The 20490-nt window shown below is 36.1% G+C and overlaps 1 protein-coding gene across 2 annotated transcripts in view; it reads right to left on the bottom strand.

The window, feature by feature from the left end:
* Positions 1-20490, bottom strand: part of LRPPRC (leucine rich pentatricopeptide repeat containing) — a 115485-nt gene that overhangs the window by 33650 nt on the left and 61345 nt on the right. For both annotated transcript variants that reach the window (XM_027865255.1, XM_027865256.1), the window contains exons 24-25: positions 13526-13650; positions 12262-12368 (exon numbers count right to left, since the gene is read on the bottom strand). In XM_027865255.1, the coding sequence (XP_027721056.1) occupies positions 12262-12368; positions 13526-13650 (232 nt within the window). The remainder of the gene's footprint in view (positions 1-12261; positions 12369-13525; positions 13651-20490) is intronic.

Genomic DNA, 20490 nt, shown 5'->3' with positions numbered 1-20490 from the left:
AAATAACCATCTTCTTTTAGTCCAAAGGTTCCTCTCAATAGTGACCTAAAGTATTCTCTAAATGTGCAATCTCATTAGATAGTCCACTGATAAAAAAGCTAGGTATGTTTGACAAAAATTTTAGCAAGCCAACTGTCAATATAAATCAAACTCATTAAAAAACAAACAAAACAAACCAAAACAAACTTCCCAATAGAATCTTGTTTGTTACAGCTCAGTGAAAGAGGTATGATGTATGTGTGTATGTGTGTGTGTGTGCATGTATGTATGTATGTATGTATGGCTTTAAAATCAAAGTTTTAAAGACTAGGAAAACAGCTGAAAATCTAAAATCGAGTTTAGTATTATATTTTACAGTATAATTATGTTATAATTTATGATAGTAAGAAGGAAAGCATTCTCTAACTACAATTAGTCAAGAGTAAAGTTCATTAGCTGGGAAGAAGGTACATTTTGAAAAATAATGAGGATGTGAAAACAAAAATAAGTGTATTTTTTAAAAACACTAAGATTTAGCTAAGCATTTGTCTTTGGGTGCAAATATTTCCACTTAGGAAAGGGAATTAAAAAAAAATCAGTTCAAATGATTGATTTGTCACACTCTGAAATATTTTAATCATCCATAAGAAGGAGTCTCTATTATTTCAATCAGTTTACAGAAAAAAAATTTTTAGAAACATCCTGTTAACACTAACTGCTACATTCAAGTGAGCACTTGGTTCCTTCCCTCCTTGTTTCTGGAGAGGAAGTTAAAACCAAATATCTTGAGTTCTGATTTACAGATCCTAAACTCAATTTTCTTTTAGAAATAAGGCAAAGCCAAGGTGGAATGGGAGACCAATGGGTATGTCAGAAAAAGGGACTATCTATAAAATTCTATTTTTGAATTTCATATATAGTAATTCCAAGTTTTTTATACATTAGGATAAAGATTCTTGTAGTGATTAAGTTGATTTCCTATATACTCCTATATAATTGCTACCATAAATATGAACAATTTTCACCTTCCTCTCAAAAATATTTATCCTTATTAAAAAAAAATTTATCCTTCTATTTTGACAATGGAATACCACATTATCACAATTAAACCTGAAAAAATAGTGGGGTAGTTGAATCTGTATATAATTTACTTTAGAACATAACAAAAGTGCCCTTCGACTCAGCAATAGCACTTCTAGGGCTATATACCAAAGAAATCATACAAATTGGAAAAGGACCCACATGTACAAAAATATTTGTAGCAGCTCTTTCTATGGTGGCAAAGAACTGGAAATTGAGAGGATGCCCATCAATTGGGGAATGGCTGAACAAGTTGTGCTATGTGAATGTAATGGAATACTATTGTACTATAAGAAATGAACAGGCTGACTTCAGAAGAACCTGGAAAGACTTGTATGGTCTGATGCTGAGCGAAGTGAGCAGAACCAGGAGAATGTTGTACACAGTAACAGTCACATTGTGTGATGACTAATATGGATAGACTTAACCCTTCTCAGCAATACAAGGATCTAAGACATCTCCAAAGGCCTCATGATGGAAAATGCTATCCACATACAAAGAAAGAACTATGGAGTTTGAAAGCAGATCGAAGCATATGATTTGCTATTTTTTTTCTTCTGTTGTGTTTTGTTTCCTCTTTCTGATGGTTCCTCCTATTGATTCTAATTCTTACTTACAACATCACTTATGTGAAAATGTTTAATAGGAATGTATATATATAACCTATATCAGATTGCATGCCGTCTTGGGGAGGAAGGGAGAGAAAAATTTAAAACTCAAAAGCTTATGGAAGTGATGGTTGATAAATCAAAATAATTACACACACACACACACACACAAAACAACCCAAAAAACAACAAAAGTGCCAGAGCAACATTAACTTAAAAACTTCCCTATCATTGTTAGTGCAGATGCTCTAGACCTAAACAGTCTCAATGGTGAACATGTGCATATAACAAAACTTCTCCATTTTAGGATTGACTTGGTGGTGCCAGCTACAAAAGCAGCTGAGTTATATACAACAGCTATGCTCTTCAGTGTTTTGTTTTGAAACTACAAAATGTTTTCACATAAATCTTTGTTGTCAAAAGAACATCTATTTCAGATGTACAAAATCTCCTATGCTTTCTATGATGGTCCACAATCTCCTGGAATCTTGGTGAATTTTAAAACACTGCAAGTAGAAATCTGAAATGGAAATAAACTATAATGAATGAACCCAAAAAAGTATTAATGCTAAGCAAGATCTGAATGAAATTCTCAATGTGAGTTACCACATAATTAAAATACTAAACTTGCTACCTATCTTTCCTGATCTGTTGAATAGGTAGTAAGTAAAAATAATTATTATAATAAAAAGATGGTCCTATTTGCTTTTATCTGGGCCAGTTTGTTTTAAAATGTTCCACATTTGCAAGTCCTGGGTATATTTTTTTGCAAGGAAAAAAAAACTGAATAAAAAACATAAGGGACTAAAATGTGCTTGTAAAATGTGTCCAATTTATAGGGAAAAAATCTAGACATATCCAGTTTTTAATACAAGTATAGCCTCAAAAAAAAAATCAATTCACCTTAAAATCCCAGGCTTACCATGAAATAAACTGTGACCTTAGTATCCCAGAATGATACTCATCACCTCAAATGACGCTTCACAAATGCCAAAATAAGCACCTACATAATAATACAGGAAAAATATATCCCCAATTCTCTTTACCTTAGAACATGTGTAAAAGAGCTGTATTCTTTTAGCACTTGTTAAGAGTCTATGAAGGGAGAGGATACAAGCTCCAAACACAGTCATAAACTGATTACACAGAATGGAAAGTTTTAATTTCTCTCAGAAAGATCAACAATGTCCTGAGTACTATAGGAAATTCATTCATAAAAGGTTTGTCTACCCAAATTAATGTATATGCTAGTAAGAAGGCAGCAGGATGAGGATAGCCAATGAGATGGAATTGGCTATTCAAAGTTGGGTAGCTCTTCTATATTTCAACTAAGCTCAAGATTTGCCCTCCTTTTTTTCTAACCTTTCAAAGAAGGAATGAAAAAAACTCACAACAAGGAAAAAAATAACTGAGCAGGTCTAAAGCTGACGTTTACACTTTTAAGTTGGTATCCTTGCTTGGTACTGTATTTTCAAAGAAGCTTAGAAAATGTTGTAAAGGTCAGTGTTGGCAGGGAATAATTTTCCCCTACCTTTTGTCCCCTAAGTTTACAAGTCCCTACCTCAAATATTCAAAATAACAGAAAGATATCTTTAGGCTAAATTTTAGCCCAGAAGGTTTCACAGCTTTTTGAACACGCAGGAAAAACTAACCTTCTCCACTAATTTCTGAAAACCAAATTAACTTCCAATCTCTTTCTTCCTCCAAAGACAACATTTGGGACAAAAATTTGACCTTTACAGGGACCTAATTTCATGTCTACTTCACACTTGGAATATAAAACATGTATTGATCAGTGGAATTCTTCTAACATAAACAATTTTATTACATAAAAGCAATCACCAAAAGGTCCCATAGGTTACCCCTGCACAGTCTTGCTTCCACTACAAATAGAATTAGAATAGAAAAGCAAAGAGATGGAGGGAGGGACAAAAACATCTGGTGGATGAGCCAGTTTGGTGACAGCATAGAGTATATCCAAAAACCTAGACTTTATTCTGCATAGAATGAGGAGCCCCTGGAATGACATAATAAGAGCGAGGCAACAGGAGTCCCTGGGTAGTAGCATAAAAAAGACCAACGAGCAGGAAATCATTTAGAAGGCAATTACAATGAGATAAGAAGGTCCTGAATCATACAACTTCTTGTGGGAGTAACAAACATCGAAGTTTCTACCATGGCTTCCCTGCCTCAGCTGACTTGTCACCTTGGAACTTTCCTCCACACCTGTGGACTCTTTTTGTTTTCATTGATCAGTTCCTCCCTCAGTCTCCATTTTGGACCACCCCCCCCACCTGCCTCAGCTTCCCCATTTTTCAGCTTTGCACTCTGTCTTCTCCAATTAGAATGTAAGCTCCTTGAGAGCAGGGGCTGTCTTTCTTTTTGCTTGTACTTGTATCCTCAGCATCTAAGTACAGTGCCTGGCACAAAGTAAATAACTGTTGCTTGCCTGCCTTCACACCTCTTTACATGCAGCCTCTCCTCTTCACTTATACAACTGTAACAGAGCTCTCATTGCCTTCCGCCTCAATCATTGCAACTGTCTTCTAACTAGTCTCCTTGACTCAAGTTTCTCTCCACTCCAAACCAACTTCCAAACAGCTGCTAAGGTGATTTTTCTAAGAGCACACCTAGTTGTGCAGGTCATAACTCAATGCACTCCCATGCTTTCCACTACCTCAAGGATAAGAGAAAACCTTCTGTTCTCCCAGATTACTTTTATCATCTTTGTATATACCCTTTATGTACCTAGCTGTCTCCCCAATTCAAAGGTACCATTTCTTGGCACCCCACACTTGGCCCACGGCCTAACATACAGGGAAAAAAAAAAACTTGATAAACACTTTTTGACATCCTGGATAATGAAGACTGGGCTGGGATTAAGAGATCAATATGAGACAGGTCCTAAGCTGGCAATTAACAAAAGGATTGGTACAAATACTGCAAGTCTACCTGTGGGGAAAACCAGTCAAAACAAAGAAATACATTAAGAGAGCAACATAGTGACATTCTGATTAGGGAGAAAAGCAAATTAAAGTAAAACAGCCAAAGGGGCAATCCAAAGCTAAAGATCTTGATCAATCAATAAATGATCATTCAGTGAGTATCTGGCTCTGTGAAAGACACGGTGCTAAGCACTGGGATTGCAAAGATAGTCATTGCCATCAAGGAGATTACATTTTAAGGTTATTGAGATAATTGAGTTTTGGGATTTTTAAAAAATGATTAATTATGTGTTGTTTTCCTAATATTGAACCATCCTTGCATCCAAGATAAAAATCCAATTTGGTTATAGTGAATGCTTTCTTAGATAAATTATTGTAGTCTGAGTGGATTTTATTTAAAAATTTTGATTCATTATTCATTAATGATATAGGTTGATAGTTTTCCTTTTTTTTTTTTAACTTTATCCTTCCCTGGTGATGTATTTGGACTGTATTTATATCATAAAAGGCATGAAGGAAATGTTCTTCACGTAAGACAGAACTCTCCTGTAAATCCATCAACAGCATAAGCCCCTTCTTCCCCCTTCTGACCTTAACTGTTTAAGATCTCTATTTAGCATTAAAATAATGACAATAATAATAGCAACTAGATTTTATATAGTGTCTACTCATTTTCTGAGTTCTTCCCATTGGATTCTTTTTGTACCTCCAGTGCTTAGCACAGTGCTTTACAAATATGATTCACCTGATCCCCACAACATCATTGGGAGTTAGGTGCTATTATTACCTCCATTTTATGGTTGAGGAAACTTAGACAAAAGGCGTGAGTTGTTTTTAATTCTTCCTAGCCTGTTCTGTTTAACTGGTCTACTTTTCTATTTTTAAGGAGTACCAAATAATTTTGATGATTACTGCTTTATAAAAGAATTGGAAGTTATATCAGAATTAGAAGTATTAGTTTCCCTTCCTTTCACTTCTTTTTTTCATCGTTTTGGGTTTTCCTAATGAGTTGTTATTTTGCCTAGCACTGTAAAATATCTCCTTGGTAGTTTGATTGGCATAGCACTAAATGTGTAAATTAACTTAGATAATGCATCATTTTAATTTTATTGTGAGCTCTGAGCACTGAATATTCCTCCAGTCACTTAACTTGACCTCTATGTCTTTAAGGCAACTGTTGTAATTTTTCTAGAGAAGTGTTGAGTGTGTCTTGATAGGGTGAAGCCCAGATATTTTAAACTTATTTAAAATAACACTTCTTTTTCTATTATTTCCTCCTGAATTTTGTTATTGCTGCATAAAAATGTTGATTTCTGTGGGTTTATTTTCTATACTGTTATTTTAATGAGCTAATCTAAGACATGTGTAAGTAAGTAAACACATGACTGGCAACAGCAACATTTTTGTCTCGTCATTTCCTATCTTTATGCCTTTAATTTATTTCTCTTGTTTTGATAGCTTACATTTACCTATTATGGAATGCACATTTTAATAATTTTATCAAATGCCTATATCTTGGATCTCAGATTTTTATTTAAGGAATTTTATTGATTTTCCTAGCTAATTGTTTCCCTAATTTTAGTTGCGCTAATTTTGCTTGTGAAATAGGCTTAAGGAGGGAACAGTAGCAGATCACCATAAATGACAACATTGCCCAGGTACCAGTGTCATGAAATGTATTTATCCTAAGTACCTCCAGAGTAGTACAGAAATAGGGATTATTCCAGCTGTATTCTAGGTATGCCTGGCATTGAGATATCTCAAAAGAATTGCAAACTATTAACCATGTGAAAGAGTTCACTAAATCACAAACAATAAGAGAAATTCAAATCAAAATTACTGAGGTTTCACCTCCTAGCTAGAAAAGTGGCCAAGATGACAAAAGATGGGGATGATCACTGTTGAAGAGCTTGTGGAAAAAATAGACAAACTAATGAACTGCTGGTGGAGCTGTGAAGTGATCCAAACATTTTGGAAAGGTTTTAGGAGTTAAATGATGAAAATGACTGAAAAGCAGGAACCTTATGACCTGTAGACCTGACTGCTAGGCATATATCCCAAGGAGGTCACTAACAAAAAAAGAAAGGCCCCATTTACCACCCAAATATTTATAGCAGTATTTTTTGTAGTAGCAACAAAACTAGAAACAAAAACAAAACAAAAGCAGACACCCATCAATTACAGACTGGCTAAGCAAGTTGTGGGAGGTGAATGTAAGAGAGTATTAATTGATCTAAGACATCTCCAAAGGCCTCATGATGGAAAATGCTATCCACAAAGAAGAAAGAACTATGAGTTTGAATGCAGATTGAAGCACACTATTTTCTAGTTTTTTTTCTGTTGTGTTTTGTTTCTTCTTTCCGGTGGTTCCTCCTATTGGCTCTAATTCTTACTTACAACATCTCTAATGTGAAAATGTTTAGTAGGAACATATATGTACAGCCTATAACAGATTGTGTGCCGTCTTGGGGAGGAAGGTAGGGAGAGAAAGGAAGAAAAACTTGAAGCTCAGAAGCTTATGGAAGTGATTGTTAATAACTCAAAATAAATTAATTTTTTAAAAAAGTATTAATTACTATGTTATAAGAAATGACAGATATGATGAGTATAGAAGCAAAGAAAGACTTCTGTGAACTCAAATCAGAATCAGGAAAACAATATACATACTGAAATGGAGGAAATTAACAACAAACAAAACAACGCTGTGAAATAATCATGACCAAACCATTAAGAAAATTAGTGGAAGCAACCCAGACTAGTTCTCTCACATAGCTCCTCCAACCAAGATCAAGCCAGGGCATCTGGGAAAGTAGGAATCAGAAAATCCAAAGATAATGCCTAATTCAACATGGAGACACAACCAAAGGCTTGCAGGAATTGGGGAAGTTCTTGACTAGGAAGGCTCATGTAGGGAGTAGGCTGGGGGGGGCTACAGGGCTGTGAACCACCACAGCAAAGAGCAAGTATAGATAGGGCCTGGCAAGGAGCAGGATAAAGAGTTAGGCAGCAGCTATGTTTTCCTGGGACTAGAGATAGGTCACGGATTCAGCCAGCTCCAACCCAAAGGGAAAGTGCCATGTTACTGATCTCTACCTGTAGAACCTTCAAGCTAGATGAGGAAGGAACTGGTGCCAGCAGTCTACTGGAACTCCAACCAGAGGTAATTGTGTTTCCCAGATCCAAACCAGGGTCAGGAGCTCGCTCAGAGTAGCAGACTAGATTTTGTTATAGATCAGACCAGTTGGGTAGGAACCACCGAAAATTTTATAAACTCTTCAGTCTGAGCTGACTCTGAGATCATTGCAGAAAACAAACACTCAAAACCCAGAAAACGCAGCAGCAGCATCATAGAAAATACAGATTGAGACTGTGAATATAAACGTCAGCAGGGCTGCTAGGTCACAGGGCAGAAAGAGTGCCAGGTCTGGAGTTAGGAAAACTCATCTTCTTGAGTTCAAATGTGGCCTCAGACACTTACTAGCTGTGTGACCCTAGGTAAGTCACTGAACTCTGTTTTCTTCAGTTTCCTCATCTGTAAAATGAATTGGAAAAGGAAATGGCAAACCACTCCAGTATTTTTGCCAAGAAAACCACAAATGGGTCCCAAAGACTCAGATACAACCGAAAAGCCTAAACAACAAAATAAACTCCATCAGCAGGCAGAACCTAGCCATAACACTAAAAAAGACGGCCTGGATAAAGAGCTGTTACAGAGCTAGAGATACCCAAGACACAAACTCAGAAAAGGAGGAGTTCTCCAAACGTCTATATGCATATACACTGCGGAAAGAAGAGGAAAACAATTAGGGTGGTCTCAGACAAGGATTAGTCATAAGCAAAATAAACTTCATCCCTGCAGGTTAGAGAGTAAAGAGGGGTTTAAGAGAAAAAAATGAGAAAGAACTATGAATGTCATCTGGAAAAAGGGAAGAAAAGAGGGTTAAGGAAGCACAAGCAGATTATATCAAATATACACTGCTACTGCTGCGCATACTCCAATCTCAATACCCAGCTACTCTCAAAGGGGGTGGGAGGCAAGGAGAGCTGAAAGAAAGGAAAAGCTATAAAAGGACGCAGAAAAAGACACAACTGGCAACAACTATAAACACTGATGGGATGAATTTGTTCATAAAATAGGATAGGAGAATGGATTAGAAATCAGAATCCTTATGGTCTTTATAAGAAATACACTTGAACTATAAAGAGTTACAATAAGGGGCTGAAGAAAAATATATTATGCTTTAGCTGAACTAAAAAAAAAAGCAGGGATAGTAATGATGGTATCAAATAAGGCAATAATAAAAACAGATTTGGTTAAAACAGTGGTAAACAGCAACATTCTGCTTAAGATCATCAAAGACAACTAATATAAAAATATAATACATATGCACCAAAATGGCATAACATCTAAATAATTAAAGGAAAAGTTAAGATACCAGGGAATTAGGAGGCTGGGAGAAATACATTAGAAAGTGGGAAAAGTTATGGAAAAAACAGGCATGAAAATGACAACTGGCTTCTCTCACAGGAAAGGTTATCACTTGGGCAACAGAAACTATTACAAAATGGACACAGGCAGAGCCAGGCAAATTCAAGTAAGCGATTAAGGCAGGATTTCCAGAGAGGACAGTAAGAGTGAAATCTGAAAGGGACGAGGGAGGAATACCTGAAAGCATCAAAGCAGGACAAGAAAAAGCTTCAAACACATATGAAAAATCCACACTTGGTGTGGCAGCTAGATGGTGCAGTAGACAGAGCACCAGCCCTGGAGTGAGGAGGACATGAGTTAAAATCCTGCCTCAGATACATTTCACTTACTAACTGTGTGACCCTGGACAAGTCACTTAACCAGATTGCCTAGCCAAAAAAAAAAAAGAAAGAAAAAAAAGAATTCACACTTGGGCTGGGGGAAGGGCGCTTGAACAGAAGAAGGAATAAGGAACTCAGGTATTTCTATGCATTCTCCCATAGCTTTGGGTGAAGCCCTACAGGCTCATAGAGGTGGCAGGAGAGAATGTTGAGATGCCAGGAGGCTGGCAGTATAGCCTACAGAAATCTCTGTAGGGTAAAAAAAAAGTACTCAATAGATAAACGCTATCAATTACACAACACTGTAAGGTCTTGAAAGGTCTGGGGCTAAGGAATGTGGAACAGTGGGAAAGCATGGAGGTAGGTGTTCTCTAGAACAGCTTCCTGACTTCTTCCCCACCTAAAATCTGTCCTTTAAACTTTTATTAAACCAAGATTTCTTAAACACAATTCTGATCATGTCATTGTTATGCTTAAAATCCTCAATAACTTGTTACTATCTTCTGTCTTCTTATTTTCATTGCTTTAAAGAAAATAAAAACTATTCTTGTATTTATTTTTAAATGAGCATTTTAAACTCAATTTAAACTTTTACAAGTACAAAGCACCATGCTACCTGTTAAGGGAAATAACAAAGATAATAAAACTTTTAGAAACACAGTACCTGCTATCTTCAAGAAACTTAAGCTTGCCCCCCTAACCTCCCCCAATCAGTATCATCCCTTCAACTGATCCCGACATTTCTATATAAACTCTGTCTGCCCTTTCCTCTGTTTTCCACTGTGAAGAAACTAAGATAGCCATAACATTTATATAATAAATGTGAACTACAAGTTAAAACTAACAAACTTTTAAAAAGGTGAATCTAAGAAGCAGTGTAGCCCTGTAGACAGAAAGCTGTGCAATAAAGACCAGGGCACAGGTCCCTCCCCTGACACACACTAGCTAGGTAACTCTGGGCAAGTCACTGCATCTCTCTGTGAGTGGGCAACTGAGTAAGAGAATGAACTGCGATCAGTTATCTGGGTTTGAGAGTTTCCTCACCAAGCTGCTCTGATTAACAATGACATCACAGGTCTGGGCAAAGAAAAAGTGAAGAGTGTCATAAAGGAAAACAAAGCAGACAATTAAATTCTCACTCCAACTAATGCCTGCTCACATATCTATTGACAAGCCCACCATCTTTCCCATCTCCCTGTATGTCATCTCAGCGTCTGACTCCATGCTCTACCTCACCGCCCCCATCCAAACAGCTGACAGAACTAGCTATTTCTTCCATTACAACATCTCTCGTTTGCAGCCTTTTCTCTCTAGTGGCCCCACTTTTCGTGCAGGCCCTCATCACATCTCACTGCCACACCATCCCAACTGGTCTGCTTGTTTTGAGTACTTCTTCCCCAACTCTGGAATAGCTTATATGCTGCTTGCTGCCACATTAATGTTTCTGAAGGGCAATTCCAGTTGCCTCTAGGATCAAATGTAAACTCTTCTGTTTAGCTGTTAAAACCTTACACGATCTGACCCAAGCTAACCAGCCTGTCACACGGGACATTATTTCCCATCTTCTACTTGGTGATGCAGCCAAAGTGGCCATGTCTCTGTCCCTCACACACAATACTCCACCATCCTTCTCCAGGCCTTTACACTGACCACTCCTCATTCCTAGAATGACCTCCCTCCTCATCTTTGCCTCACAGAGTCCTTCTTTCCCTTTAAGACAGAGGACAGGAACCATCTTCTGCAGGAAACCTTTTCTAAATCATCCAACTACTAGTGACCTCTCTCCCAAACTACATTATTAAGTATATATTGGCTTTACATGTACAGTGTGTGTGTGTGTGTGTGTGTGTGTGTGTGTGTGTATGAACTGTATTAAGTATATGTATGTATGTGAGTTGTATAAAGAGTAGCAACTATTTCACCACAGTACCCTTTCTTAATATAATTACTTTATTTTCCTCTCTCCCTCTCTCTCTCTCACAGACACACACGAATGTAAACTCATTAATATTAGGGATTGTTTTCATACATTGTAATTGTATCCCCAGCACCTATCATAGTACCTGGCATATAGTACGGACTTAATAAATACTTGTTGACAGATTCACCAATTAGTATTTTACTATATGCAGTTAAAATAAAAAAACTAACCCAATAGATACAGGGTTGTTTTTATAAGAGAACCAAAATTTCTAAAGAGAAAACAATCATAATTTGGCAACATTCTACCACTGTCCCTTTGACTTATCAATTGCACTTAAGTAAAATTTCAATCAAGTCTAGATAAAATATACTAATCCCAAACAGACTAAGTTTGTCACCTACCACTTCCTATAAGCTGCTTACCATAGAAGGAAAAAAAAGAAGAAATGCTAAATTAAATGCCAAACAGTTGCAGAAAGCACTTGTTTGGCTGATTAACTTGTAGACAAGCATTACAAATAAATCTGAGCCTGGTCTGCAACAAATTAAATTCCAGTGCTTTTAAGAACAAAGAATTCCTTGGCAAAGAGGATTAGCAACTTTACACCCAGGAATGCCAGTTTAATTTAATTGTTCCACAATCCAAGATTTAATATGCAAATATCATTTTGATATATAACAGTGAAATTAACAAAGTAAGGAAACAAATTTAATATACAACCAGACTGTCTCTTCTGAACTGTAATTATACACAATAAAGAAACTGGCCGAGTTCTTTTTTTTTTTACTTCATTATTGGGATTGAATTCTATTAACATGAATCAGAACAAGTCTAATTAAAGGTTAAAATTTTTAAATGTATTCTAATTAAGAGTCTAAATAGCTGCACGATTAGACTACTATAGTTAAAACCCCACCTCAATGATCTTCTTGGCCTCTTTGTAATTTCCTGTCTGCATGAAGGCAAAGAAGAGATCATACAGCATTGTCATTTCCCCTTGCTCTTGGCTCACAAAGTCCATAGCTGGAGAGGACAGGAGAAAATGAATTAGTCTACTATAACATGCACATAGAAATATATGATGTGATGAGAAAATTATCATATAAACTGTTGTTTAGAGAAACTTTAAATGTATGACAAGGCCCCCTTAATTTGTCAAGCAGTTTTTTTTCTTCTGCAACAGACAAATTAAACATCATGCACTCTAGAGCCTGCAAACTGACGATTTAAGTTCCTTTTAGCAAGGAAATGGTTGAAGTAAGATGTAGGTGAGAGAAAAATGCTGTTCCTTATGAAATTCTATGAAGGAGAGCATAAAAACTGTAGCAACAGTATTTTACCATAGTATTCTTTCTTAATGTAATTTCTTTCAATAATTTCTTTTTTATGTCTGAAAATAACTTTGGGTGGTTTTCCCTCTAAAAATTCAGGCCTGAAACACAAAAGCAGTCATTTAATAGGTTCTCTGCTGTTTGTCCTTCATTCTCAGAGGACCATATAGGGAAACTGAATACTATGTAATCATAAGAAGAGATTAGAAAATGTATCTTCCCCTTTTCTTTAGAGAGGTAAGGAACTATGGATGTAAACCACCAACCACCATAACCCCTACACATTTAGCCAGACTCAGATAAGGCCCTTGATAGCTTGGTAGAAGTGCTTCCCCCCCTCCCCCCCCACCTTTTTATTCTATGTTCCAATCAATTAATGAGCATGTATTAAGCGCCTACAATGGGCCAGGCCCCATGCCAGGCCCTGGAGATACACATACAATAAAAAATATAAGGCACGGTTTGCTGCGTGGGTTGGGGAAAATGAAGGTGTTATTAAAAAAAGGATTATCTGTGAAAACGGAAATAAATATTTCTAAAATGTTTATCAAAACTTAATTTTCTGCTCACATCTTTTCCTGCTGAAAGAAAAGGGTTTAGAGACAGGACATCAGATCTGTGATTCAATCGACATAGGGAATTCCCAAATGAGGAACCAATACAAGGTACACCTTTTAGTTCTGTATCATTTAAAGCACTGAGGGATTAAGTGATTTGCCCAGGGTCTCAGAGCCAATGTGTCAGGGTCAGTGACTTCAATACAGTCTTTCCTGATTCTGAGGTCAGATTTAACAACTATGCTACACTGAAAGGATTTTTTAAAAAGTAAAATAATTACACAAAACAAACCTTTTTGAATTAGATCAGTTTCTCCTTTTTCTATCAGTTTACATAAGACCTCATGGATCCTGGGCATTACGCCATATTTCTTATAGCAGTCAACAGCGGCTTCAAGAGCTGCAGGTATATCATCCCTAAAAAGAAAAATGACCAAATGGAAATTAAGATAGAAACATATTGAACAGTGATATCAAGGACACAGAGAATGTACATCTTAAAACTTAAAAGAAGTCTGCTTGTTTATGATCTAAACACTAGGTATTTAAAATACTGGCGTGAGGGGGCGGAAAAGTGGTCTAAGTGCTGATATACAGAAATCTAGAAGACACAAAAAGTTCATCTTTCTTGTCATCCTCACTTTTAGCTTAATAATCTGCCTTTACATATAAAAAAATTAGCAATTCCTGAACATACAGAACAGATGCAGGTGTCTCACAAAAACCTTATATTAAGATACCAGGGCTAGACACAGAGAGTCCAAATGTAGAATCTTCATGAATCGTCCAAAAAAAAACCCTTTGTACTACAATGTATCATTATTGACCCCTACAAGTAAATATTTGGAAAAACCCAACAGACGTTCAATAGCCAAGGTATCCTCAAGGGTATAACTTTTATTTCATCACACTAACACTTCTAGGACAAAGTAAATAAATCACTCTATAAATCCCAAGTTTATCATATATACCTATAGAGTATGTATGATAAAATACCATCCTGAGAACTAAGCAGGTCTTTGAGGAGCAGAGGGGAGAATGCTAGATGTGTGATTTCACTGGCTTCAGAGTAATAGGGATGTCTTTGGCAAAAAAACATCCTCTATCATATATGGCAGCTCTTTTGCAACTTAATTCTCATGGAGCTGCCTGAGTCACTGGAAAGCTAAATGAATGACCCAGTTCTTCCTGACTCTGAATTAGGCTATCAATTCACTATGGCAAACGACCTCAAAAAAGGGACCATGCTCACCTAGTTAGAGGTCTTCATTTTATAGGATAGAAAACTGATGCCCCAAAAGGGTAACCAACTTGTCAGTGGCTGAAACAAAACACAACCTTATGACCCTTTTTAATATATATGTAATCTCAGCTGATGCTCTCAGGAACCACAGGTATTAATCTCCTTAAAAATCCATTTCCCTGTCTACACAAGGTAGATTAGTGAATTGTTCACCAGGCTACTGCTAATAAGAGGCAAGAATCAAATCTGGGTCCTTCCTGTTACCAAGTCCAGTCCTCTTCTCATGAAATCATGCTGTCTCTAAAACTTACCTGTCTCCTTGCCCCGCATACCTACATTCCCCACCCCACATCCACAGATTATGGTCTACAAAACAGAAGAAGAAAAAAAGCTGAAGAAACTGGAGATGTTTAGAGGGGCTATGAGAGTTCTTTTTAATTATTAGAATTATCCCTTGATTTGTTCTGTTTTTTGTCTTCCTTGGTATGCCCAGAACTTCGCATAGTGTTTAGCAATAATAAGTACTTTAATAAACATTTGTTGACTGACTAGTTGGCCCACTGAATTTAGAAGTAACAGGAAGCTTCAAAGAGAAAATCTGAAGTTGAACAAAAGGAAAAACTTCCAATGTTAAAGAGGTGCCTTAGGAGGAAAGATGGCTCCCTTTAAGTCTGTGAGCCAGAGCCGGACACTCATTGTTGGGCCTACTGTACAACGTTTGTTATGAACAAGCGGTACTGATGGATCCTGAGGTCCTTCCCAATTTTGATACACTGTGATAATGTTCAAGAGTTGTAGCTATTGCTGTTCAGTCGTGTCTGACTCTTCGTGAATCCATATAGGGTTTTCTTGGCAAAGATACTACAGTGCTTTGCCTTTCCTTCCTTCAGCTGATTAAGGCAAACAGAGGGTAAATGACTTGCCCAGGGTCACATAGCTAGTGAGTGTCAGAGCCTACATTTGAACTCAGGTCTTCTTGACTCCAGGCCCCCTGCTCTATCTACCTGTTCAAGAGTTAGGTAGGCAATTTATGGGAAAAACTTGTGAGTAGAAAAAAGTTATGGCTCAAATTCACAACCTTTTTGGAGTGAAAGTAAATGATCTCATACTTGTGTAATAGTTCGACAGAATAATCTCCCATTTTTGCTAAACCACTAATATTCTGTCCATTACACAAATGATCTGGTGCTCCAGATTGAATGACTACTTTTATCAAGAACAGGATTTTCACTAAGGATTTAGAGTAAAATACATTCTCCGAAGAAACCCTAATTTTGTTGCAATAATACTGACACCCCGTGAAAATGAGCCGATGGCGGAGTCCGCTCCCCCTTCTCAGCTCCTCACTGAGCCCTGTTGACAGCGCATCTTCTGGCACCCCACAGAGGCATGTGGATTTTTGTCATTTGGGGTGAAGACTAAATTACAGGTTAATTTCAAAACTGCAAGGAGATGCTGCAGGCTAGATTACTGTCATACAGGAGAAATGCAACAGTAGCTACCACAGATGATATAAAGATTTTTATGATCACTCATTTATTTTGCTTTAGATCCAAGTTCTGTTAGCATCTTTCTGTACATCCATTTAATTAACAGCCATTCATATTCCCTTAATAAACAAAATCATGAAATAAATTTTAGAGTTTTAGTAACAAATACAATCTGGGGGGAATGACACTCCAGCTTTATTTCCACACCATTGAAGTAACTTTTTTTTTCAAGGTCTAAGCTATCAATAAACAATTGAATAATCGCATCAATCAAAGAGAAACGTTTATAATCTCTGGCCTCTATATGTATGCTTCTGAAGGTATTTCTATATGTGTAAAACAACAACAACAACAACAAAAAGATAGGTAATAAAATGGAAATTATTTAGATATTTGTTGCTAATTCCATGTGCTAATTCCAGATAAAGGTTTCCCCCTTTTAGTTGCCAATAAAATAAATTAGGGTTGTGTAATAAAATCCTTCGTGCAAAGTACACAGAAAAATTAAAATGCAGAGTCAAAAATAGACTACATGACCCTTTCAGATCTTTTCCATCTTTAAGATCTATTATTTTCACTTCTGACTACTATTCATCACTTGAATAAGAAAAATATCAAACACATTCTTTAAAGTACAATATATCACTAAACTTTTGCTTTTATGGCCTGCAATTACCTTCTTTAGCAATGAGAGAAACACTGTCAAACAATACTCCCAGTAGTGTCATAGATCCCCTTTACAGTCTAGTAAAACGTATGGTGTCCTCAGAATAATGCATCTAAATGCTAAAATAAAATAAATAAAAATACAAAGAAAACTAATCATATTGAAATAAAGATGAACCTATTTAAAACTGTTTGGCCTCATCTCTGAAAGTCATTGAAATAATAAGTGAAGGAGGCGAGCTATAAAGGATGGTATTACTCAGTAGCAAATGAAAACAGTAACAGGAAAGGTAGAGAAAGGAATATACCTGTACTTACACAATTGAAGCCCAATTCACTGCATGTCTAACTTCAGGGGGAAAAAAACAGACACTGAGGTTTAACTCATATGCTCTTAAATCTTAGCTATCATTCACTGATTTTGAACTCTACAGCTCAACCAATCCTGCTAGTATAACAACAGGCATATGAGACAAACTAATATGACAGTCACCAAATTTCCCTTTGATAAGTTTTCTAAAATTTGCTCCAGACCACAGGGTCTTAAATCTGAGGTCCAACATAGATTTCAACAGGTCTTTGAACTTAGACAAGGGAAAAATTGCATCTTTATTTCAATATGATCAGTTTCCTTTGTATTGTTATGTGTTTTATTTTAGCATTTAGATGCATTATTCTGAGGAGACTGTATGCTTCACCAGACTATTAAAGGAGATTCATGACACAAAAAAGGATGGGGAATCCAGGCTCTAAACCTTTAGGAATGTTACTTTTGGAAATAATAGCTTTCATGTTTATGTTAGTACTTTAGTATTATTCCTACAGGGAAATTTTATAGTTTCTTTTTTTAACATGTGAATAAAAGACCATTTAATCTACAAAAGGACCAGAGAACTATAGGCTAGTCATGTAATAAGGAGGAACACAGGCGTTGGAAGAATGGTAAAGAGCCCCTAGATCAACTCTTTCACAGGAAGAAAAAGGAAAGGAGAGAAAAGAGGAGACTGAGTGGGCAGGAGGAAAGGAGCAAAGGTGAGGGCACCTGTCATGGACATACAGCATTAAGGTCCAGAGCTAGGATTCTTCCAAGGCCATTGTTTTGCAAATTAAGCCCCTATTTCTTCCATACTAAATGAAAGTATGGTACCTCATGTGATGTTCTGTGTTATAAACACATGTACTACATCAGACCTAGAATGGGATTGTCCACACCTTAAAAAATGACTGTTAAATTTCATTTTCAGCTATGAAGATTATGAAAGGACAACATTGTAATCAAGTTTAAACTAGTTGTGACTGCTGTATATTAATTTAAGCACAAAGGAATGCCAACAAGATTTGGGGGCTAGGTAGTGGAAGAAATAAAAAATATATGAAATATGGACATCAGACTTCATCGTAACATTATCCAAATCTCAAATTCAGAGACCATTTGAATAAGTAGGTTTTATAAGAAAACAGTAAAGGAGAACTCTGTTTGCTAATGGATGATATCAACAACTGAAAAGGTCTGCCTTTTTTTGAACTATATTTTATTCCATATCTCATATGCTGCTTTTAATTTTATAAATGGATATGATTTAGAATGCACACCTATCAAATGGCATAGTTTCTGTACTAAATGGAAGGAAGTCTGTCAACTCTTCCAAACATACTGCATGTTGCCAGTATACTTTATATACTACCTATCTACCTGAAATAGCTATTTACAAATAAAATTGCTGTATGCCATAAAAACTCAAATGATTATAAAAGTATGAAAGCTATGCTTGACCCATAAAAGGCCAAAAATTCTTAAAGTTATTTTTTTCATATTTCTTTATAAGATAGGCTCAATTAAGTCAAAGACAGCCTTAACAAGGATTTAAGCAACTGTACTTGCAAGGACCAATGGCAAATAATCATAAACTGCTAAGCTTTATGTCATTTCTTTCTATTTTCCACAGAACCTTTGAACCTAAATGCTTTACTTGCAATAAATAACTTTCCAACCCAAAGAATATGCTTGATAAAAATAAGACTCTAAATATTGATTTTAATTGGAATGAAGTGCTTCAACGTTATGCATAAAGCTTTAGTGAAGTGGCAATTTACCTAAGGGGTTTACTGATTGAAAAGCTCTCAAATCTAAAACCACTAGAGAGAGAGAGAGAGAGAGAGAGAGACAGAGAGAGAGGAAAGGGGACTCTTGGGGGATGAGGGAATAGGTGAGGAGCAGAAGTTAAAAAAACACCCACAATTAAAAACACTTAAAAACAAATTCCACGATATAAATCATAAACAGATGTTAGTGTGGAGGGAAATCAATTCAGGAAGAGGCAATCAGCTTTACAAAAAATTATTCTGTTAAGAAAACCAGCTCTTGAAAGAACTAAATGTTTTTTCCCCGTCCTGTTCATCAGCTATAACGAGGAATCTTCAAGGAGACTGGTGTTGCAATTACAACTAATCCTCCCCAAAAAATTAACTGTGTTGAAGGCTTTGTAATTTCCCTAGGTACAATTTAGCTGTCACTTACTTTAAAATTTACTCAAACATGCGTTTCGAACAGCACTAACTTCACATGTCAAGTGCTTTCCAGCCAATTGAGTCTAAACTGGAAGTCGGTGTTAAACAACTGAATGATTAGACAAGATAGCTCATTTCCCTGCTCTTTTGTTCAGAATAAAATGCCACATTTACATTATCAGGCTCAACAGGATTTTCTGACAGAGGGAGAAAAAACCCTAGTGAACACTGTCCGTACTAAGCACATGAAGCCTGTCATTTACCAATCATCCTTCAAAAAGCAATAGCCATGAATGTAACTTAATTACGACCCAATGATCCTTGACGAAAAATCATCTTATCACTGTCCTGTCCCCCTAGGGCAAATGAACCACTTTGTCCTTTGGCACTGATGATGCTAAATTCCTAATTGCAATAATGGAGTAAAAGAGCCAAACCTCCTTAATTTCCTTACAGCACTTATAGAATTTTAAACTAGAAAGCAAGCATTCTATAAATAAAGACAATATCAGTTAAAACAAAAAAGGGGAGAAAGAAAGCAACTATTTCACATAACAATAACTACATATGCAAAAGATTTTTAAAGGTACTCCTTAAACTTATTTTATTATAGCATCGACTTTTTGAAATGCCTTCTGAACCACTGACACTTAACTAACCAAGAGCTTTGTACATATAAATAATCAACTCATGGTATACTTACATATCTGGTGAATGAGACATAAGTGAAACACTTATATGCACATACAGGTTGTGACACAAATTATCCCAAAAGAATCCTTAATGAATAGCACAATTTAAAGCACCTTTGATCACTTGGATCTAATATAATCCAGTTAAATAGTTTTGGCTATTTTAAAAATGCAACGAGACCAAAATAGATCAGTCAACCATGAAATAGGTAAATCAAAAATAACACACAAGTTTGTACCTAACAAACATGGTTTTCATATTATCTCTCCCTTTGTCATAGCAATAAACCTCAACAAAGATTCTTTTAAGATATTTTAAAACAACTCCAAACCAACATCCACCAAAATATAATGGATAAAAGTCTTTTCTTTGAATCATTCACTATTTCAATGAAAAAATAAAAAAAAAAAAAAAGAAATCTAGGTTAAATAACTTGTAGACAAAGGTTATATAGCTTTTAATGTTTACAAATCTGCTTTCTAAAATATAATCTATTAGCAAATGAAAGCAAAGACCAGAACTGTTTTGTTCTCTGAGCTGTTTTCCCCTTCAAGGAAAAGATTATCAAAAGAGACTACAGAAGCAGCTTATTTTTACAAACCTCCTTATATTTTTGAAAATCTGCTAATGTTTGAGAATCCCCCTGAACTGTGGACT

The sequence above is a fragment of the Vombatus ursinus genome, unplaced genomic scaffold (genome assembly GCF_900497805.2).
Source record: "Vombatus ursinus unplaced genomic scaffold, bare-nosed wombat genome assembly UNPS02014778.1, whole genome shotgun sequence".
Taxonomy (NCBI): domain Eukaryota; kingdom Metazoa; phylum Chordata; class Mammalia; order Diprotodontia; family Vombatidae; genus Vombatus; species Vombatus ursinus.
The sequence above is the reverse complement of the archived record's forward strand: the minus strand, read 5'-3'. Positions and strand labels throughout refer to the sequence as shown.